General features: G+C 63.0%; 1 protein-coding gene and 1 pseudogene across 3 annotated transcripts; both read left to right on the forward strand.

Moving 5' to 3' along the window:
• The first annotated feature begins 3 nt into the window (after window positions 1-3).
• Window positions 4-18,717, forward strand: ACIN1 (apoptotic chromatin condensation inducer 1). 3 transcript variants are annotated; one of them, XM_074969321.1, is made up of 18 exons: window positions 4-212; window positions 3,352-3,417; window positions 3,781-3,892; window positions 5,059-5,153; window positions 5,499-6,758; window positions 9,334-9,516; window positions 9,753-9,838; window positions 11,789-11,930; window positions 14,927-14,972; window positions 15,300-15,436; window positions 15,837-15,989; window positions 16,093-16,234; window positions 16,614-16,759; window positions 16,929-17,036; window positions 17,115-17,222; window positions 17,498-17,801; window positions 17,954-18,054; window positions 18,191-18,715. In XM_074969321.1, exons 1-18 carry the CDS (start codon window positions 75-77, stop codon window positions 18,461-18,463), a joined length of 3,600 nt encoding a protein of 1,199 aa, XP_074825422.1. In that variant the 5' UTR covers window positions 4-74; the 3' UTR covers window positions 18,464-18,715. The 3 variants fall into 3 exon arrangements, with proteins under 3 accessions (XP_074825422.1, XP_074825424.1, XP_074825425.1); XM_074969323.1 differs by lacking the exon at window positions 4-212 and adding an exon at window positions 587-940 and having other exon boundaries at window positions 18,191-18,717; XM_074969324.1 differs by lacking the exons at window positions 4-212; window positions 3,352-3,417; window positions 3,781-3,892; ... (2 more) ...; window positions 9,334-9,516; window positions 9,753-9,838 and adding an exon at window positions 10,480-10,517 and having other exon boundaries at window positions 18,191-18,711.
• On the forward strand, window positions 12,035-14,804 carry LOC141997634 (uncharacterized; annotated as a pseudogene).
• Window positions 18,718-20,239: the final 1,522 nt, after the last annotated feature.

The following is a 20,239-nucleotide window of genomic DNA, read 5'->3' on the forward strand; positions in this document are numbered from 1 at the left end:
CCGACGCGCGGCCGGAAGTTGCCGAGCGGGCCCGGGCCGGGCGAGGGAGGAGGCCGGTAGCGGCGCCACACAAGATGGCGGACGGGGAGGAGGTGACTCTGGACGGGAGGCCGCTGCAGGCGCTGCGGGTCGCCGACCTGAAGGCGGCCCTGCAGCAGCGCGGCCTGGCCAAGAGCGGCCAGAAGAGCGCGCTCATCAAGCGGCTCCGCGGGGTGAGGCGCGGGACGCAGTGCGCATGCGCAGGGGGACCCCCGCTCCCCGCCCGGCACAGGGCCCCGGGGCCCCGGAGGGAAGCCAGCGCGCATGCGCGGGGATCCCACCCTCGCACGGGTGGGGGGCGCGGAAAGGGGGAGCCCGGGGGGCGCAAGGGTGGGGGAAGGCCCGGGGTAGAGCCAACTGCCGCCAGCACGGGGGGCGGGGCTTGGGGAGATCTCCCTGCCCCCAGCAACGGGGGGCGGGGCTTGGGGAGATCCCATTGCCGGCGCCAATGGGGAGCAGGACTTGGGGAGATCCCACTACTCCCACCAACGGGGGGGGCGGGGCTTGGGAAGATCCCACTGCTGTCAGAAACTTGGGGGCGGGACCTGGGGAGATCCCACTGACCCTACTAAGTGGGGGCAAGACTTGTGGAGATCTCACCCCCCCAACCAAGAGCCAGGGTTTTGGGGAGATTCCACTGGCACCACCAGCGGCAGGGTGGGGCTTGGGGAGATCCCACTTCTGACTCCAATGGGAAGCAGGGTTTGGGGAGATTCCATTGCTACCACAAATGAGGGGTTGACGCTTGGGGAGATCCCACTGCTGCCATCAGCAGAGGGCAGGGCTTGGAGGAGATCACACTGCTACCACCAATGGCGGAGGGCTTGGGAAGATCACACTGCCGCCGTCCTCAGGGAGCATGGGGCTTGGGGGAATCCCCTTGCCACCACAAACCACAGAGGTGAGGCTTGGGGGGATCCTCTTGCTACCACAAATTCTGTAGGACGGTGAGGCTTGGGGAAATCCCTCCGTTACCACCAATGTTGGGTGGCAGGGCTTCATGTGGATGTTGTGTTGGACAGTTCATGGTTGTTAGAGTTGTGGTTGAGGGACACAGTCGGTTTGGTTGGAGGGTGAATGTTGTGCTAGCACTTGATGTTGGATTATTGTTGAATGACATGATGGGATTGTATTAGATGATGGATGTTGAGTTGGGTTGCGTCTGAGATATCATAGAATATCAGGGTTGGAAGGGACCTCAGGAGGTCATCTAGTCCAACCCCCTGCTCAAAGCAGGACCAATCCCCAACTAAATCATCCCAGCCAGGGCTTTGTCAAGCCTGACCTTAAAAACTTCTAAGGAAGGAGATTCCACCACCTCCCTAGGTAACGCATTGCTTCACCACCCTCCTCGTGAAAAAGTTTTTCCCAATATCCAACCGAAATCTCCCCCACTGCAACTTGAGACCATTACTCCTTGTTCTGTCATCTGCTACCACTGAGATATATGGTGGAATAGGTCAGATGGCAACTGTTGTGTTGGGCAGTCAACACTGGGTTGAGTTGTTGGGTTACAAGATGGAATTGGATTGGATGGTGGTGGTTGTTGGATTGGGCAGCCGATGTTGGGCTGGGTTCTAATTGAGTTGTGCGGTGGGATTAAATGGTAGTGGTTGGATTGGGCATCTGATGTTGGTTTGGGTTCTAGTTGAGTTGTGCAATGGAATTGGATTGGATGGTGGTGGTTGCATTGGGCAGCCATTGTTGGGTTGGTTTGTAGTTGAAATGGGCCATGGAATTGGATTGGGCGGTGCTGGTTGTGTTGGGCAGCTGACGCTGGGTTGTAGCTGAGTGCGTGGTGGAATTGGATTGGGGGGTGGTGGTTGGGTTGGGCAGGGCATCCAGTGTTGGTTTGTTTTGTAGTTGGTTTGGGCGGTGGAACTGGACTGGGGGGTGGTGGTTGGGTTGGACAGCTGATGTTGCGCTGTGTTGTAGTTGAGTTGTGCGGTGGAATTGGATTGGGTGGTGGTTGTGTTCAGAAGATTAGTTTACGTGTATCCACCTCATCTGGGTCGAGTGACTAGTCCAGTGCCCTGGGGTTTTCCAGCTGGGAGTAGAAATTGGCGATGGAATGTGGCGTTTTGTCTGATGCAGTTTTGTTTGCTTACCAAGAACATATATAATCTTGTTTCTCTGAATGCAGGAGGAGTCCAACACCAGCAGCTGGTTCCTGGGCTCACTGTCCTGAGCTTGCTTTTAGTTTTCTCTTCAGGCCATGTTACTGTGCTTCCAATCTGTCTGCTTGGCTTTCTCCCTCTGTCCATGTCTCTCTCTTGCTTGTGCTGAATCTAGTCTTCCCACACTCTGACCCACACATACCTCTGTGTCTGAGTTGTTTGTATTCATGAGTGGCCTTGGAGACTCCTACTGTTACTTGTGCTAAGCCTGAATGAAGGACAGCTTTTCATCTCATTGATAATAATGGGCTTTGAACCCAGTCTGTAACAGAGCGCTGACCTGGGTGGGGTTGGATGGCCCCTCTTGTGTTGTTCTGTTGGGTTGATGATTTGGCAGGTGCAGACATGGGCAGCAGATGGATTGAGGTGGGCTGAAGCTAGATGGGTGAGTTGAAAGGTGGCTTTTGAGTGGGATGCATGGGGATGTTGGCGGACTGAGCATGACTGACACGTGTTGTGTCGAGGTGGAGTTGGTTCGGATGGCGGATGTCCTGGGACGGTCAGGAATGTGGCAGAGACTGTTCAGAGTCTGGTGCGATGGTGGATTTTCAGGGCTATATAGCTAGGTCTGTGGCTTGTGGAGGGTCAGTGGGTTGGATGGCAAACACTGAGTTGGTCAGCCCATGGGCATTGTGTTGAGAGAGTCGACTGGGGGGTCTTGGGTTGTGGGATGGGTTAGAGAGTAGACATTGCATGGGTAGGGTTGAGTCAGGCCTTGAATGTAGGCTTGATGGGATGACTGCTGAGTTGGAGGGGCTGCGAACGGACATTGGGTGGGAAGGTGGTCGTTGGGGTGGGCGTAGCTGGGTTGGGTCAAGTCACGGATGAAGGCTGGGAGGAGAACGTGGCTTTGGAAGAGTGGGGAGATGGTGTTGGGTCAGGCTGCAGAGGCTCTGTGCAGTTCGGCGGGCTGTGGCGGTGCATTGAGGGAGTTGGGTTGTGGATGGGATAAAAGAGACCACTTGGATGGTTGTGTTGGGTCACACGTGTGAGGGTCAGGCTCAGCTGGGCGGGGGCAGGCCCTGTGTGTAGGGTTGGGACAGGAGGACTTGGAGGAGCTGGGGAGTGGAGGCTGGGCTGGGGGCCCCTTTGGCATCAGGGATCCGTCTCTGAGCTCGGTGTCTCTCCACCCCAGGCCCTGATGCTTGAGAACCTCCAGAAGCACTCAACCCTGCACGCCACCTTCCAGCCTAACTCCCAGGTGAGGCCTGTCACGAGTACCGGGGGGCCTGAGTGCAGGTGCAGGCAGCACAAGGGCTCTTCTGTCACTCCAGCCACCGCCAGCCCACAGTGAGGGCGAGGAGCTGCTCCTTCTTCTAGCCCTGCCTCTAACCACTAGAACCCACTGCCTTCCCAGAGCCAGGAGAGAGCCCAGGAATCCTTGCTCCCAGCCCCTCCCCCCGCCCTAACCCCCTAACCACTAGAGCCAACTGCCTTCCCAGAGCCAGAAAAGAGCCCAGGAGTCCTGGCTACCAGCCCCACCCCCACTCTAACTACCATCCCCCCACAGAGCAAGGGATGGAACCCAGGCATCCTGCCCCCTCACCCTTTCATCTCCCTGCAGATCGGCGAGGAAATGAGCCAGAACAGCTTCATCAAGCAATACCTGGAGAAGCAGCACGAGCTGCTGCAGCAGCGGCTGCAGAGGGAGGCGCGGGAGGCAGCCGAGCTGGAGGGTGAGTGTGGGGAGGGGCCCAGTCCCTAGTATCTGTGTCCAGGGACCCTGGTTCTTCTCAGCCTGTGTGTGGGCACCGGGCACGTTTGATTGGCTGGAATTTGCCTCAGCATTCAGCCAGTGGGCATGAGGCTTCTTCAGAACCCAAGCCACCAGGTGAGGTGGAAATGGGTGCCTTTGATTGGCTGACTGCAGAGGGGGGTGTCAGCCAATGGCAGGGCTGCTGCCAGGTTTGCATCTCTGGGTCTGCCCAGTACTACCTGCGTCCTTCCCTGTTTCTGTGACTGGAGCGAGCTTTGCCCTCTGCATCTGGAGCCGATGGCTGACTGGACTCTAGAACCTGGGATCTAGAACAGCATGTTCTGGAGCTGGTGTTCTGGAGTGGGATTCTGGAATGACTGGTCTGGAATCTAGAAAACCTAGCACTGTAACTGGTTTAGAACATGCAGCCCCAGTCCAGGATTCGATGCAGAAGGGTGTGTGGGACCCAGAAAGCTAAGGTGATCTAGAACCTCGCTCTCCCCAGGGGTATGTCATTGCCTCTGCTCATGAGCTCTCTTTGCCACAGTAACCAAGCATTTTAGAATCAGGGGATCTAGACCGAGACACCTAGAACATTGCTTGGGTCCAGACCCCTCAGTGCACTCTTTCATACCATATACAGCAGAGATCTAGAATGCTGTCTGCTCCAGATAAGGGTTTCGAGAGACCAGGTTATCAGTCTAGAACCTAGACCACTTTAGATCCATGGCACTCAGATAGTTTTGGGGTGAACACCGGCTCTCATGATTCTTTGCTATCTGGATGCGAGATCTGGTCCGGGGGGTCAAACCACTGCAGATACCTCACTGCCTGAGGAGATAGAAAAGTGGAGAGGCAGCAAGAATGGAGAAGGAAGGTGCTGGGTCTCGAACAGGTGGGTTCTGGCTCAGAAGGAACGAGGTCCTAGATCACGGGGTGGTGGGTTCTGTCCAAGCTTGGCATGGCCTCTAGAACGGGTACACATCTAGACTTCCCTGGTGGGATCTAGATTCAACAGAGTGGGCCTGGCCTGGGGATCCAGAAGGGAGAGGTTCTGGATCGGGGGTGGTGCAAAGGTCTAGAGCAGGATGCAGGCTGGACTCCAGGCCCAGCCCCTTGAGCTGATGGTTCCCTGTCATTTCCCAGCCTCTGGGAAGAGCTACCCCATCTCCCGGGAGAGAAACGACTCCGACGAGGAGGGGACCAGGAGGCAGGAGCGCCGCTCCACCAGAGTCAGGCAGGTCAGTGCTGCAGCATATAGCAAGGGGGCGCTGGGCCGCAGAGAGCAGGGCAGGGGCTCACCAGGGGGGCTGGGCTGCAGGGAGCGGAGCGGGTGCAGCAGGGGGCGCCAGGCTGCAGGGAGCAGGGCGGGTGCAGCAGGGGGCGCTGGACTGCAGGGAGCTGAAGCGGGTGCTGTGCTGTGGGGAGCGGGAGGAAGACGGGGCGCTGTGCTGGAAAGTGTTGGGGGCGCTGTGCTGGAAGGTGTGGGGGACGCTGTGCTGTGGGGAATGGAGGCGACAGAGGGTGCTGTGCTGCAGGGGGGCAGCAGGGAGCGTCCTCTATCAGCCACTCCCCTTCTTTCCCAGGCCAGAGCTGCCAAGGCCCCGGAGGGTACCCAGGCCGTGGGGCTGGAGGAGCGGGAGGCGACCCCAAGGGGCCGGAGAAGTGCGCCGCGGCCCACCCTGAAGCTGGAGGAGGAAGAAGAGGAGGAGGAAGAGGAGGAGGAGGAGGAAGACGACGATGAGGAGGAGGAAGAGGAGGAGGAGGAGGAGGAGGAGGAAGCAAAGGATCCAGAGGGGAAGGAGTCTTCCCGAGGGATGGGGGAAGCCTGGCCCCCAGGCCCTCAGGCAAGCAGCTCACCCCAGGAAATCAGGGGGTCCTGGCAGGAGAAGGGGGGGCTCATGGCCCCAACACTCCAACAGACAAGAGTGCCCAGATCCCCAGCACCCCAGGAAGTGGGGGGGCCCAGATCCCCAGCACCCCAGGAAGTGGGGGGGCCTGAGGCCCAGGGAATGGGGGGCCCCAGATTACCAGGGCCCCAAGGAAGGGGGTCAGCCCAGGTTCCGATGCCCCTGGAGACAGAGGGGCCCGGAGGTCCTGAGCCCCAGGAAAGGGGGGTGACCAGGCCCTCGGAACCCCAGGGAAGTTGGACAGCTGTGACTCCAGCCCCCCAGGAGAAGGGGGAGCCCAGCCCACCGGCCCCTCAGGAGAAGGGGGAGTCCAGCTTGCCAGACCCCCAGGAAAAGGGGGAGTGCAGCCCAATGGTCCCCCAGAAGGAGGAGGAGCCCAGCCTGCCCTCCCCCCACGAGAAGGGGGAGCCCAGCCCGACGGCCCCCCAGGCAAAAGGGGAGGCCAGCCCACCGTTCCCCCAGGCAAAAGGGGAGGCCAGCCCGACGGTCCACCAGGAGAAGGGGCAGCCCAGCCTGATGGCCCCCCAGCTGAAGGATTCCCCAGAGAAGAAAGGAGCGGCTGGGGTCCAGGATGACAAGGGGGCCCCCCAGGAGGAGGCAGAGGGGCCCCCTGAGATCTCACAGGAAGGGGGGGCATCTGCAACCCCCGGCTCCCCAGCCCCTCCCCAGCTGTCAGAAGGGGAGGCACCGATGGTGCCTCCTGGGGAGGATGAGCCACCTCCCCCACTGCTGACCAAGGAGGCCCCCCCCAGTCAGAAAAGGCCATCAGGGGCCCACCCAGCATCACCTTCCCCTCCCCCTCAGCGCCGGCGGAGGGGTGGGTCCAACTCAGACTCCGACTCAGACTCCACCTCCTCCGGGTCCCACTCCAGCCGCTCCGAGTCTCCCACCAGGAAGCGCCAGGCCTCGCGCTCCAGCTCCAGCAGCAGCAGGAAGGTGAGCCCCAAGCCACCTGCCCTGCTCCCTGTGCGATCTAGAACCCAAACCTATGCTAGAGCTATGTCCTGGAGGGCTAGGCCTGTTCCAGACCCAGTCTTGGTGTTCTAGATCCCCCTCCCCACCAGCTCCTGCTCCGTGTGCAATCTAGAACCCAACCCTATACCAGAGCCATGTTCTGGAGCGCTAGGCCAGTTCCAGACCCAGTCTTGGTGTTCTAGATCGCAACCCCCCATTATAGACCCAAAAGATGCCCCGTCCCTCCGTGGTCTAGCTTTGGGCCCCATTCCTGCTCCCCTTCCTGGGGTGCTGGGCTCGTTCCAGGTGCAGGTGGGCGTTCTAGACTCTAGTCAAGCCCTGACTGAGAAGGAGCCAGAATTTACCAATGTACATTGCCAAAGAGCCACAGTAATACATCAGCAGCCCCCCCATGAGCTCCCAGCGCCTCCCGTCCACCAACAGCCCCACTGATCAGCTCCTCCCCCTCCCTCTCCCTACCTCCCAGTCAGCTGTTTTGTGGCATGCAGGAGACTCGGGGGGCGGGGGGGAGGAGCGAGGGCACAGCAGGCTATGGGGAGGGGGCAGGAAGGGGTGGAGTGGGGGCAGGGCCTGGGGCAGAGCCAGGGGTTGAGCAGTGAGCAACCCCCGGCACATTGGAAAGTTGTTGCCTGTAGCTCCAGCCCCAGAGTCGGTGCCTAAACAAGGAGTCGCACAGTAACTTCTGAAGAGCCGCAAGTGGCTCCGGAGCCCCAGGTTGGCCACCCCTGCCCCAGACCCTGCAGGGCACTTGCGTCTCTAGGCCTCTGCTCCAGAATCCATGTGGATCCTGCCTCTGGCGCTGGCTATTAGTGACCATAACACAGAGAAGTTGAACATCACAGGGGGGCGCCCCCACAGTAGCATCTACATTCAGAAAGGGATCGATAGCAACGGAGGCAGCTGGTGACCCCGAAATTCAGAGGACCAGGGTGAAATGCCTGCAAATTGCAGGGAGAGTCAGAGAGGCTCAAATTTCAGAAATCCTCCAAATTACAAATAGTCAGGGGAGGAGGTGGGGAGAGGCCAAAGGCGAGTCAGAGAGGAGCTGACTCCCAGCAGGGCCAGAGGAGCCGCTTGCAAGAGACACCCAGTGTCACAGCAGGAGTGGCCGGAAGCCCGTCGGAAGCAGGGAATCTGGCACTAAAGGAGCCCAAGGCCGTGGCAGAGACGTGCTCTCGGCATCGCTCCTCGCTGCCCGGCCACAGGTCAATTCCCACCTCCCTCCCCAGCTGTTCTCTGGGGGTGACGGGGCTGAGGATGCGGAGCGCAGTGATGAATTAACCTAGCGTAATGCCCCAGGCCCAGGGCTCTGTGCTAGGAAACCGGCCTCGCGCCCAGCAGGCTGGCACCTCGCTCCTGTGATGCCTGTTTCTCCTGGCAGTGCTAGGCCCGGGCTGAAGTTCGGTGCCTGGCTAAACTCTAGCCATGGGCTGTGAGAAGGGAAATCTCCCTCGCCAGGCTCTGGCGATCCATGGAGGGGGCCCACGACTGCGGCGCCATGGGCGGGGTGGGGAGGGGCAGAGAGCCTAGGCCAAGGTCCCTCCCCAAGGGCTCCTAGCCCAGCGAGCGGGGGCAGGGGGAAGGTCTCTCCTGGGTCAGTGCGCTGGACCCACGCGAGAGATCTCGGAGCCACGGTTTGTTCCCGGCAAACAGCCACTCACCATGCAGCCGCCCTCAGAAAAGCTCCTGGCGCATTAGAAGAGAGAACGAGACAGGAAATCTCATCCTACCCCTGTCTGAATCCCTGGGCGCCCAGTGCCCACCCCTGGCATCCCGCACGCACAGATCCAGGGCACTGGGAGAAAGGCCAGAAGCAGGCGGTGGGGGCTGGAGTGGGCTCCGTGTGAGGAGAGATGGCAAAGCTGGGGCCTGCTCAGGAGGGAGAAGGGGCGACCGCGGGGCCACGGCAGAGGGCTGGGGTGGAGACTGTGACTAGGGCTGACACAAACTGGAGGGCTCATGAACATGCAGCAGGTTTCCAGAAGGCAGGATTTCAGTTAACCTGTGGAACTCACTGCCAGGGGATGGGTTGAGGCCAGAAGTAGAAGGGGGTTTGACACACAAGGAGCCACATTCCTGGAGGCCGGGTCCAGCAATGGCCATTGGCCAAGCTGGTCAGGGACGCAACCCCCTATGCCGGGTGGCCGCAAAGCTTGGGCTGCCAGGAGCTGGGTGGCTCGCTCAATGATTGCCCTCTTCTGGCCAGTCGGACACAGGGTCCTGGGTGAGAGGGATCCAGTTCTTAGGTTCCAGGGCCGTTGATGTTCTAGACCCTGAGGACATCTCCCCCCCCCCAGTTCTGTTCAGACCCCCAACCCTCTCCAAACCCTACACCCTGGTTACAGATCCAGCTGGTGGTTCTAGATCCTAAGCGAGTTCTCAAGCCCCAAGGAGCCAGACTCCTGCTCCCCATCGGGTCGATGCTCTAGATCCGGCTCTAGGTCTCCTCCCCCTGTTCCAGATCACACCAGGCGGGGGGGGGGCAGTCGGGGTCAATGCCTCACTAAAGCTCTGTCTGTTTATCTGGATGCCCCAGTCGCGCAGCCCTGACGCCTTGTGGGCTGGCCCCAGTTCCCCACGCACCAAAGAACCCTCCCCGGCAGGACAGCAGGAGGCGCCGGAGAGTCCCATGGCAGAGGGCAGACCGGCCGCCTCGCCCCCACCGGCCCCCCAGAGACGCCCCAGCCACGGGCACCGGCACAGCCCATTGTCGCAGCAGGTATGAGAGAGAGGGGCACAGGGCCTTTTCCTCGGGGGGCAGGGAATGGGGTACCAGGGGGAATGGGGCATGGGGCATTTCCCCTCCAGGGGGCGTGACTGGCTGGGGGGATGGGGCTTTTCCTCTCCGGGGGTGCTGGCCCAGGTCCGGCCCTGGGGCTAGAGGGGGGACAGGCTGGCTGGGGGGCAGGCCTGGGACCCCTCTAACACAGGCCCCTCCTCTGCCTCTCCCCACAGGGCAGCTCAGAGACCCCGGGGGGCCCAGCCAGGGCAGTGCCCACGGGGGACCCACCGCGCCAGGCAGAGCAGAGGCAGCCTACGAAGTAAGTGTCCAGGCTCAGACGCCTGGGTCCCTGAGCCTGCAGGGAGGGGCTGGGATGGGACATCGGGGGAGGGGCGGGCTTGGACGCCTGGGTCCCTGAGCCTGTGGGGAGGGGCTGCACTAGGCCATGCTAGTGGCCAGCCGCTGTGCAGGCTGCAGATGGGGGAGGGGCTGAGGGGGCGGGGCTGTGAGCTGAGGGGGCTGTTGATGGGGGGGGGGCTGTGAGCCGGGGGAGTCTGAGGAGGCGGGGCTGTGAGCCGGGGGGGGGCGTTGATGGGGAAGGAGCTGTGAGCGGGGGGGTCTGAGGGGGCCGTTGATGGGGGAGGGGCTGTGAGCCGGGGGGGGGTCTGAGGGGGCGGGGGTCTGAGGGGGCGGGGCTCTGAGCGGGGGGGCGTTGATGGGGGCGGGGCTCTGAGCCGGGGGGGCCGTTGATGGGGGCGGGGCTCTGAGCCGGGGGGCTGAGGGGGCGGGGTTATGAGCGGGGGGGGCCGTTGATGGGGGAGGGGCTGTGAGCGGGGCGGGGGGGCTCCGGGGGGCTGCGGCGGTCCCGCCCCCGCGCGGGGGCTGCTGGGTAGCGGTAAAATGGCCGCCCCGCCCGCTCGCCGCCCGCTACTGCCCCGGCCCGGTCCGCAGCCCTGAGTCGCCATCGCCGCCGCCATGCCGGGCCCCCGGGCCCGCGGGTGAGACCCGCCCCCATAGCCCGCCCCCCCGGCCCGCGCGCCGCCCCCCATTCATTGCCGGCCCCTCCCTGCTGCGCCCCCCCATTCATTGCCGGCTTCCGGCCCGGCGCGTGCCCCTCCCCCCATTCATTCCCTCTTGGCCCCCACGTGCGGCCCAGCCCCCCCGCGCGGGGTCTCCCTCCCCGCCCCCTCCCCGCCGCGGCTGGGCTGGGCTGGCGGGGGAGGGAGGTTGGGGTGTTTGCAGGGGGCGGGGGGGATGTGGAGGAGGGTGTTTCCAAGCTGTGCTTTGGGGGGGGCGGGGGGTGAAGGATGCGGGAGGGAGTGGGGGCAGGCCAGAAGTAAAGGGCCCTGGGATGCGGGGAGCTCTGGGGGTGCAGGAGGTGGAGGGAAGGGGGCGGGAGTGAAAGGCCTTCAGCGGAAGGGGCTGGAGGTATGGGGGGGCTGGGAGTGAAGGGGTTCTGGGGATGTGGGGAGCGAAGGGGCTGGGGATGGGGGGAGTGAAGGTTCTGGGGTGTGAGGAGCTCTGGGGGTGAAGGGGTGCTGGGGATGGGGGGCTGGAAGTGAAAGGGCGCTGGGGTGCAGGATGCTCTGGGGTGCAGGAGGTGGGGGAAGGGGGCGAGAGTGAAAGGCCTCAGGCGTGGGGGGCAGGGAGTGAAGGGGCTCTGGGGTTGTGGGGGGCGAAGGGGCTCTGGGGATGAAGGGGCTGGGGATGGGGGGAGTGAAGACTCTGGGGTGCAAGGAGCTCTGGGGGTGAAGGGGTGCTGGGGATGGGGGGACTGGAAGTGAAGGGGCGCTGGGGTGCGGGATGTTCTGGGAGTATGCGGGGGCCGGGGGTGAAAGCTCTGGGGTGCAAGGAGCTCTGGGGGTGAAGGGGCTGGGGGGACCGGAGGTGAAGGGGCTCTGGGGTGAAGGGGCTCGGGATGTAAGGGGAGGGCCGCAAGTGAAGGGGCAAGGAGCTCTGGGGGTGAAGGGTATGGGGACTGGAAGTGAAGGGGCTCTGGGGTGCAGGGTGCTCTGGGGGTGAAGGAGGTGCGGGGAGTTCTGGGGGTATGGGGTGGGGTGAAGGGGCTCTGGGGGGAAGGGCTTGGGGTGGTGTGGAGAGTGGGGGGGGCCGGGAGTGAAGGGGCTAGGAGTATGGGGGAGCGGGGGTGTAGGGACACTGGGATGAGGGGAGGCTGGGGGTGAAGGGTAGGGGCTCTGGGGGTGATGGGGCACTGGGGGTGAAGGGATGTAGGGCGCCCACCCCCCAGTAACCCCCCATTTCCTCCCAGTAACCAGGAGGAGAAGGAGGAGGTGCCTATGGAGTTGGAGCCCCACCAGGCCGGCGCCAGCCCCCCGGCCGGCCCCCCTGCTCAGCCCCCCGGCCCTGACGAGCGCCCCGACGGGGGCCCCGAGGACGAGGAGAGGAAAGAGGTAGCATGGCGGGGCGCCCCATGGCATGGTGGGCAGGTGGGGGTCCCGGGGGGGTAGCTCAGCCAGCAAGGGGCAGGGCATGGGTTGGGGGGCGCCAATGGGGAGGACTTTGCTGGCAAAACCAGGGTGGGGGAGGGGTCTGCCCCCCTTCCAAGGCATTTGGGGGAGGTCTCCCCCACTTCCAGAGCTGCTCACAGTGGAGGAGACGGGGGGCTGGGATAAGCCCGCATGTGCTGCCAGCCAATTTGGGGGTGCTCTCCTGGGCACCCCCTGCCATGGGAGGGTTTCCAGAACCCCCTCCAGAGCCAGCCAAGCCTCCCCCTGGCCCCCCGTTCGCTGTAGTTTGGGGACGCAGGGCCTGGGGGGCTGCGGGGGCGGTGGTTGGTTCTGCAGAATGTCGCCTTGTCACGAGGTCCATCTTTCCCGAGCTCCACCCCAGTCCTTGGTGCTCCCCCCGCCCCGGCTGGGGGCACCCCCTCTCCCAGAGCCGCCTCCGGGGACGGGCAGGACCCCCCACGGCCCCCCCAATCCCCCGTTGACCTTCTCCTCTGGACTCCTCTGTTCTGATCCACGTTTTTAAAGAGCATCCGGCCCAGCGGGCGCACGCGCCAGAGAGATGCGGAGAGAGAGACAGAGAGCGGGCGGGGGGAGGGAAGCATGAACCCTGGCATCCAGGCGGTCCAAGCTCCCAGCCGCGGGGGGCCCCTGGAGACACTGCTCCCGCGCAGCTCCGCTGGGATGTCATCTGCATGTGGGGCCAGGGGACCTGCTGCTCATGAACCTTGGCCCCTGGGGTCTCCAGGCTGATGGACTGTCCAAGGACCTGGGGGTCATCTCCAGGCCCCCAAGGTCACTGATAGCCCTGGGGGTCTCCAGGCTGGTGGATTCACTGCAAACCCCTCTGTTACTGACCTGCGCCCCCGAAGGGTCAGTGCTGCCAGGAGCCTCCGCTGCTCCTGGGACTCTCTCCAAGGACCTCCGGCCCCGGGCGTCTCCGCTGCTCCTGGGACTCCTTCCAAGGACCTCCGGCCCCCGGGCGTCTGTTCTGGCCCCAAGGGTCTGCGCTGCTCCTAGGACTCTCTCCAAGGACCTCCAGCCCCTAGACGTCTCCTCCGGCCCTCGGGGTCTCTGTTGCTCATGGGACTTGACACCCGGGGGCAGAACTCAGCTGCTCAAGGAATGAGCTCTGAAGACTTTCACCTCCTGGGGGTCCCTGCAGCTCTCATGAGTCATTCCAAGGATCTCCAGCCCCTGGGGTCTCATTTGCTCTCAGATCATGCTAGGACCTCCAGCCCCCAGGAATCTCCAGCTCTGGGGTCTCCATTGCTCTCAGACCATGTGAGGATCTCCACTCCTGGGGTTCTCCTTGATTCCAGGCATCTCCATTGCTCGCAGACTGGCTCGAAGGATCTCCAGCTCCTGGGGTTCTCCTCCCCTGGGGAGTCTCCACTGCTCTCAGGACTATGCCAGGACGTCCGGGACCTGCGGTGTCTGCTGCTCTTGGGACTTGCTCCAGGACCTCCAGCCCCCGGGTGTCTCCTCCAGTCCCCGGGGACAGAACTTGTCTGCTCAAGGGATGAGCTCTGAAGATCTTCATCTCCAGGGAATCCCTGCAACTCTCAGGGGTTGCTCCAAGGACCTCCTGCCCCTGGGGTTCTCCTCCACCCCGCTCGGGACTTGCTCCAAGGACCTCCTGCCCCTGGGGTTCTCCTCCACCCCGGGGGTCTCCGTTGCTCTCAGGACTTGCTCCAAGGACCTCCAGCCCCGGGGGCCCGCTCTCTTGGGACTCTCCACCCAGCCCCCCGCCGGCGGGCGGCTCCCACCTTTGCCCTCTCTCCTCCGGGACGCCAGCCAGCGCTAGGTTCCTCCGCCACCACCACCTTGTCTCTTGCCGCCCCGCCCCGCCCCTCCAAACCTGGGAGGGTGCATTGCGATTGGACCGGCCGTTGCCTAGATACGCTGGGCACTGCGGTGCGATTGGCCGACGAAGGACGCCCCAGGTGTGAGATGGTACCTGGCGCCTCTGGCTGCACCTTTATTTCTTCTTGTCTCTTTGGTTTCCTTACGTTCTTTAAAGGCAAAGGAGGTTTTTGGTTAAACTCTTTGTGTGGAGTTTTTTGGGGGAGGGGCCCAGCCTCCAAGGTGTTAATGGATCTGTGGGGCAGCAGGGTCCCCAGCTCCCTCTTTGGGGTTTGAGCTTTCCAGGAATAAATCCAGGGGGGCAGCGTGGGGCGTGGAGGTTCGGGGGGCAGAGTTGGGTCACAGGGCTCACAGAGAGCAGGGTGGGGCCAGCAGCTTGTGGGGGGATGGTGGGGGGCAGCGTGAGGGATCGGGCTTATGGGGGGGCAGTGGGGGATGGGTCATGGGGGGCAGAGTGTCGTGTTGGGGGGCAGTGTAGGGGGATGGCGGGGGCAGTATGTCGGATGAGGGCAGTTTGTGGGGATGATGGGGTCAGTGAGGGGGACTGGGGTCATGGGGGGCAGTGAGGGGGATCGGGGTCGAAGGAAGTGAGGGTGTAAGGGTCATGGGGGGCAGTGTGTGGGGTTGGCAGGGGGCAGTGAGGGGGTCAGGGTCATGGGGGGCAGTGTGTGGGGTTGGCAGGGGGCAGTGAGGGGGTCAGGGTCATGGGGGGCAGTGTGTGGGTTTGGTGGGGGGCAGTGAGGGGGTCAGGGTCATGGGCAGTGTGTGGGGTTGGCGGGGGGCAGTGAGGGGAATCGGGGTCATGGGGGGCAGTGTGTGGGGCTGGCTCTGGGGTAGACCCCCTTTCCCAGGACTCTGAGCCCTAGCTGTGCCCTGTTGCTAGGGGGGAGGGTGCCCCGTTATTCCTGGACTGTCTGAGAACCCCCCGTCTCCAAGCCCGTTGGCCTCATCTGAGCCACTTGCGCCCCCCACCCCAGCGGGTCTGGGGGCCGCTGCCCCACGGAGAGGTGCTGACTGGCCCCCTCCCCCTGTGTGGGGCTCTCTCCCCTCCTCTGTCTCGTTCCCTCTCTCTGCAGGCTGCGGCGCAGCACAAAGCCTTCAAGAGGAAGATCTCCGTCGTGTGTAAGTGACGTCCCGAGACCCCCCCCCCCCCCGAGATCTGGATGGGTTCCTAGGACCCCTGACTCCATAGGTGCCCGTGGGTCAGGGATGGGCTCGTGGGGCAGTGGGATTGGCCATGGGGAAGGGGCACTCGGTCCCTGCCCCACGTGCTGATTGGCTGTAGGATTGTGTGTGTGTGGAGGGGTGGAATAGGGGGTGCCCCTGGATATTAGGGGTGGTCCTTGTGGGGATCCCCATCCTGTGCTCTGATTGGCTGTTAGGGCTGGGGGTGGCCCAGGGGTAGGGCAGTGGCCCCATGCTGTGCTCTGATTGGCTGTTGGGTTGCAGCAGCGGCCAAGGGGGCAGCAGCGGGGAACAGTGACACGGAGGGCAGCCAGTCGGGAGGGCGCAAGCGGCGCTGGGGGGCCAGCACGGCCACCACCCAGAAGAAGCCGTCCATCAGCATCACCACCGAGTCGCTTAAGGTATGGGGGACCCTGCCGTGGACACCTGGGTCCCTTTCCTTCTTCCAGCCTCTGCCCATGGGGGGACACACGGCATCCCCAGATGCCTGGATCCCTCGCCCGCTTTCTCCCCACCAGGGGGTCGGTACAGTGGGCACTAGGTGGTGGCCCCAGACACCTGGTCCCATGGCTCTCTCGGGCTTTCCGTACTGGGGGGTTGGTGCAGTGGGCTCTAGGTGGTGTCCCCAGATGCTTGGATCCCTCGCCCCCACTCTCCCTGCCGGAGGGTTGGTGCAGTGGGCACTAGGTAGTGTCCCCGGACTCCTGGGTCCCATGGCTCTCCCTACTGGAGGATTGGTATGGTGGACTCTAGGTGGTATCCCTGGACACCTGGGACCCATTTCTCTCCTGGTGCCCGCAGAGCCTGATCCCCGAGATGAAGCCGGTGGCGGGGCAGGAGGCGGTGGTGGATCTTCACGCCGACGACTCCCGCATCTCGGAAGACGAGGGGGAGCGCCACGGGGAGCCGCCCGCCCATGAGAAGGGGCTCAAGATCTGCCGGACGGTCACGCAGGTATGGGAGAGCCCTGCACTGCCATCCCGGATGCTGGGCTCCCATTTCCCCTGCCGGGGCGACATTGTCCCATTCTCCACATGCTCGCTCTCTCCTGCGGCAGGTGGTGCCAGCCGAGGGGCAGGAGAACGGGCAGGAGGAGGAGGAGGAGGAGGAGAAGGAGCCCGAGGAAGAGCAGCCCGAGGCCCCGCAGGTCACAGCAGAGTTACCGCTGCCCCCGCCTGTGGAGCATGAAGTCAAGAAAGGTCAGGACTCGGGTGGGGGGCGAGGCCAGGCTGACCTGGGGAAGTGATGGTGGCTAGGCGGGGGGGCTGGAGGCACTTGGAATGGGGGACTGGGCTGGGGGAGCGTGGGTTGTGGGGTCCTGGAATGGGGGTGGAGGCTGGATTGGGCTGAGGGGCAAGGCCGGACGAGGCTCCAGGCAGTGTGGGAGGCTGGGGGTGCCTGGAGTGCAGGGCAAGGCTGGGCTGGGGGGTAGTGTGTGGGGCTGGGGGTTCACAGGAATCAGTGGGGGAAGCAGAGACCATGGGAGTGGGCTGGGGGGGGTGACTCGGGGGTCAGGGAGGCATTTGGGGGAGTTGGGGGCTCCCCCATGGCTACCTGACCCCTCTCTGCCCCCCGCAGTGACACTCAGTGACACCCTGACGCGCCGCTCCATCAGCCAGCAGCGCTCGGGCGTCTCCATCACCATCGATGACCCTGTGCGCACGGCCCAGCTCCCGTCGCCCCCCCGCGCCAAGCCCAGCCCCATTGTGCATATCTGCAACCTGGTGAGTGGGGGCTGAACCCGGGCCTGGCCAGGCCTGGCTTTGCTGGAGTGAACGGGGCAGGGGCTGCTGGCCCGGAAAGGCCAGGCTCAGGCTGCTCCGGAGAGGTGGGAGCCCTGCTCTGTCTGCCGCTGCCTGGCGTTACCCCGCTCAGCCCACCCCTCTCCTGCAGGTGCGGCCCTTCACGCTGGGCCAGTTGAAGGAGCTGCTGGGCCGGACGGGGACACTAGTGGAAGAAGCCTTCTGGATCGACAAGATCAAATCACACTGCTACGTCACAGTGAGTGTGTGTCCGTCTGTCCCTCCCTGCCGCGGGTCGGTCCCCACCGCCCCTGCTCCATCTCTTTCTCCCCCGCAGTACTCCACGGTGGAGGAGGCTGTGCTGACCCGCAACGCCCTGCACGGGGTGAAATGGCCCCAGTCCAACCCCAAGTTCCTGTCCGCCGACTTCGCCGAGCAGGATGAGGTACCAGCTGCTGGCAGGGCGGGTTGTTGGGGGGCACCACGCCCACTCTGATCCCTTCCCCTCAGCTGGATTACCCCATGGGGCTCTGTCAGGGGGAGGAGTTTGGGGGGTCAGGGCTAGTTTGCAGGGAGTCGTTGGGGGGCTGGGAGGAGTTTGGGGGGATCAGGGAGTGTCAGGGCACTATGAGGATTTTGGGGCAATTGGGGTGGGGCTGGGGGGTTGTTGGGAGTTTGTGGGGGAGCAGGGGCAACATCTGACCCCCTCTCTCCCTTCAGCTGGACTTCCACCGGGGGCTGCTGCCAGAGCGGGTGGTGGAAGCAGCAGCGGCGGCCCCGGGGGCCGGGCCAGCCGGAGGGCGCGGGGGCCGGCGCTCAGCCCCCCGGGAGCGCTCGCGGGAGCCGGAGCGGGCGGTGCGGGAGCAGTGGGCGGAGCGGGAGCGCGAGATGGAGCGGCGGGAGCGCACACGGGCCGAGCGCGAGTGGGACCGCGACAAGGTGCGCGAGGGGCCCCGCTCCCGTTCCCGCGAGCGCCGCCGCAAGGAGCCGCCCAAGGCCAAGGAGAAGAAGGGCGAGAAGAAAGGTACTGGGGTGGGGATGAGGCTGGGGGGTGGGGGGTGGCCAGGGATGTGGGGGTGGGGCCTGGGGAATTGGAGGGCAGGGCTGGGGCTGCACCTGGGGGTGCGACCCTGCTGAGCCCCCGACTGACCCCTTGACACCCTGCCCCCCCCTCAGAAAAGGCCCCGGAGGAGCCCCCCGCCAAGCTGCTGGACGATCTCTTCCGCAAGACCAAGGCCGCCCCCTGTATCTACTGGCTGCCCCTGACCGACACCCAGGTGAGCGTGGGGGGTCGCCTGGCTCCCTGCCCCTGCTCAGTGAGGGAGCTGGTGCCACAGGGCAAGGAGGCTGGGGGGGCTCTGGGGCGGGGCTGGCCGGGGCTCCCCAGCCTGGCACTCACCCCATCTCTCACAGTTCGTGCAGAAGCAGGCGGAGCGGGCAGCCCGGGCGCGGGAGCGCGAGCGGCGCCGCAAGGAGCTGGAGGAGGAGGAGTTGCGCCAGCGGGAGCGGAGCCGCCAGGCCGAGCGGGACAAGCGACGGGAGCACAGCCGGGAGCGGGGGGCCGGGGGCGCCCCGGGGGGGGCAGGCGGTGCTGAGCGGGGGGGCCGGGAGCGCCGGGAGGCCAAGAGGCACAGCCGGAGCCGGAGCCGCAGCACCCCAGTGAGGGACCGCGGGGGGCGCCGCTGAGGCCCCGTTGGCCAGCTGTGGGGGAGGCAGGCCCAGCCCCCCATGGGGCCACCCTGGGGCTCTACCGGGGGCTGCTGGATTACTGAGTCGGATAATTCTGCCTCCCCCGGGCAGATCCACCTTCTCCCGCTGCCCCCCCGGGGCAGATCCCCCCCCGAACCCCATTAATTTGTATTTTATTTTGGGACAAATGTTTTTTTATTCTGCTGTCGCTGGGAATCGAGAGGAATAAAAGCCGGAGTTAGTTTCATACGCGAGGGGTGTGTGTGATTCCTGGGGGGCCAAGCGCCAGGATTGTGGCCCCTGGGTGGCTCTTTGGGGTCATCCCCACGGTACAGCCAGCCCCCCACAAAACCTACTCAGTGCCCTGCCCCTGCTCTGCTGTGGGGCTGTTCCCAGGACCAGCGGAAGAAGTGAGTGGGTGTTTGGGGGAAAATCAACCAAATCCCTTCGTAAAACCCCAGGAAGATGGTATTTTTCAAGTGGTGGTTTTGCTCCTGTTACCCCAAATTCTCTCTCACACGCACCCCAGCATTTCTCATCTGGTAAAAGTGTTAAAAAGTGGGGAAGGTTGGCGGAGTTGAAAGTGTCGTCACTCGTTAACCAGGCTGCAGTTGTTAAACGAGGGGAAAGGCCCTTTTCCCAGTGGTTTTCTTTGTAATTTTCCAGGATAAAAACACTTTAAACCAGAAAAACGTATCGCAAGCAGGAAACACCCTGACAGGTTTGAAATGGCCCCAAAGCAACAGGCGAGGTGATGGACCAATTCTGCAGCTTTGCAGGGTTTAAAGGCCCAAGAGAAACGAGGGACCTGGCCTTGATTTTTCCAGAGATGGGGGGATTAGCCGTTTCCTCGCCCGCCGCATCTCTGATCTCCTGGGGCCAGCTGCAGCTGTTCGGCAACATTGGGGGGAAACAGACTGTTCAAGGAGAGGGAATGCAACCATTTTTAGCAGGTTTTTCCAGTTTTCCTAGGACAAATACCAACTTGTGACGTGAAGAGAGAACCCGCATTTTGGAGAGAAAACCATTTTACGCTCCAAGTTGATTTAATTTCACACTCTGCAAACCAGTTGAAGTGGGGATTGTGGCTCTTTTCAAACACTTCCCCAGGTGAAAAAATGATAAAAATGTTCCCATTGAATGAGGAATTACTCTGCTTGCTGGGGAAAATAAATCTTAAAATATTTAAAATTGATTAAAAAGGGACTAATTTTTATTTTTTAGGCTAATTTAAAAAAATGCCAGACAGGCCTGTTTAAAAATGTAGGTTTTCCCACATTCTCTCCCTTTGTGAGTTTTAAAAAAACTCAGTGAAATCTGTGAAGGAGCGAAAATACTTTACCGGGATGAAATTACTGACAATTGGAAGAAAGGGATGGGGAGGAGGGGCTTTTTCACACGCATGCTTGCATCCATTCCATGTTAGGTGTGTGCTGTGTGCATGGTTGCTGGAGATTTTTCCCCTAGTGTATCCATAGGGGCTGAGCCTCGTGCCCCTTGGAGCCCTGCGCTCGTGCACCGGTATAAAGGGGCACCACTGGCCCCGCACCCTTCAATTCCTTCTTGCCGCCTGAGACAGTTGCCGGAACATCTCTTGCGATTGCAAGTTTCCTAGTGGTTCTTGGACTTGTTCTTGGAGTTTTTCTCTTGTGTATAGTTCAGAGTTTTACTTTAGTTACTTAGTTCGGTGTCCCGCTTCGGGTGCCTGGCTTTCCAACTGTGAGCTGCCTGCCGCAAGCCCAGGCCAACAAGCGACCTGCATGCGAGCTGCTC

Source organism: Natator depressus, chromosome 13 (genome assembly GCF_965152275.1).
Source record: "Natator depressus isolate rNatDep1 chromosome 13, rNatDep2.hap1, whole genome shotgun sequence".
In the NCBI taxonomy this organism is placed as follows: domain Eukaryota; kingdom Metazoa; phylum Chordata; order Testudines; family Cheloniidae; genus Natator; species Natator depressus.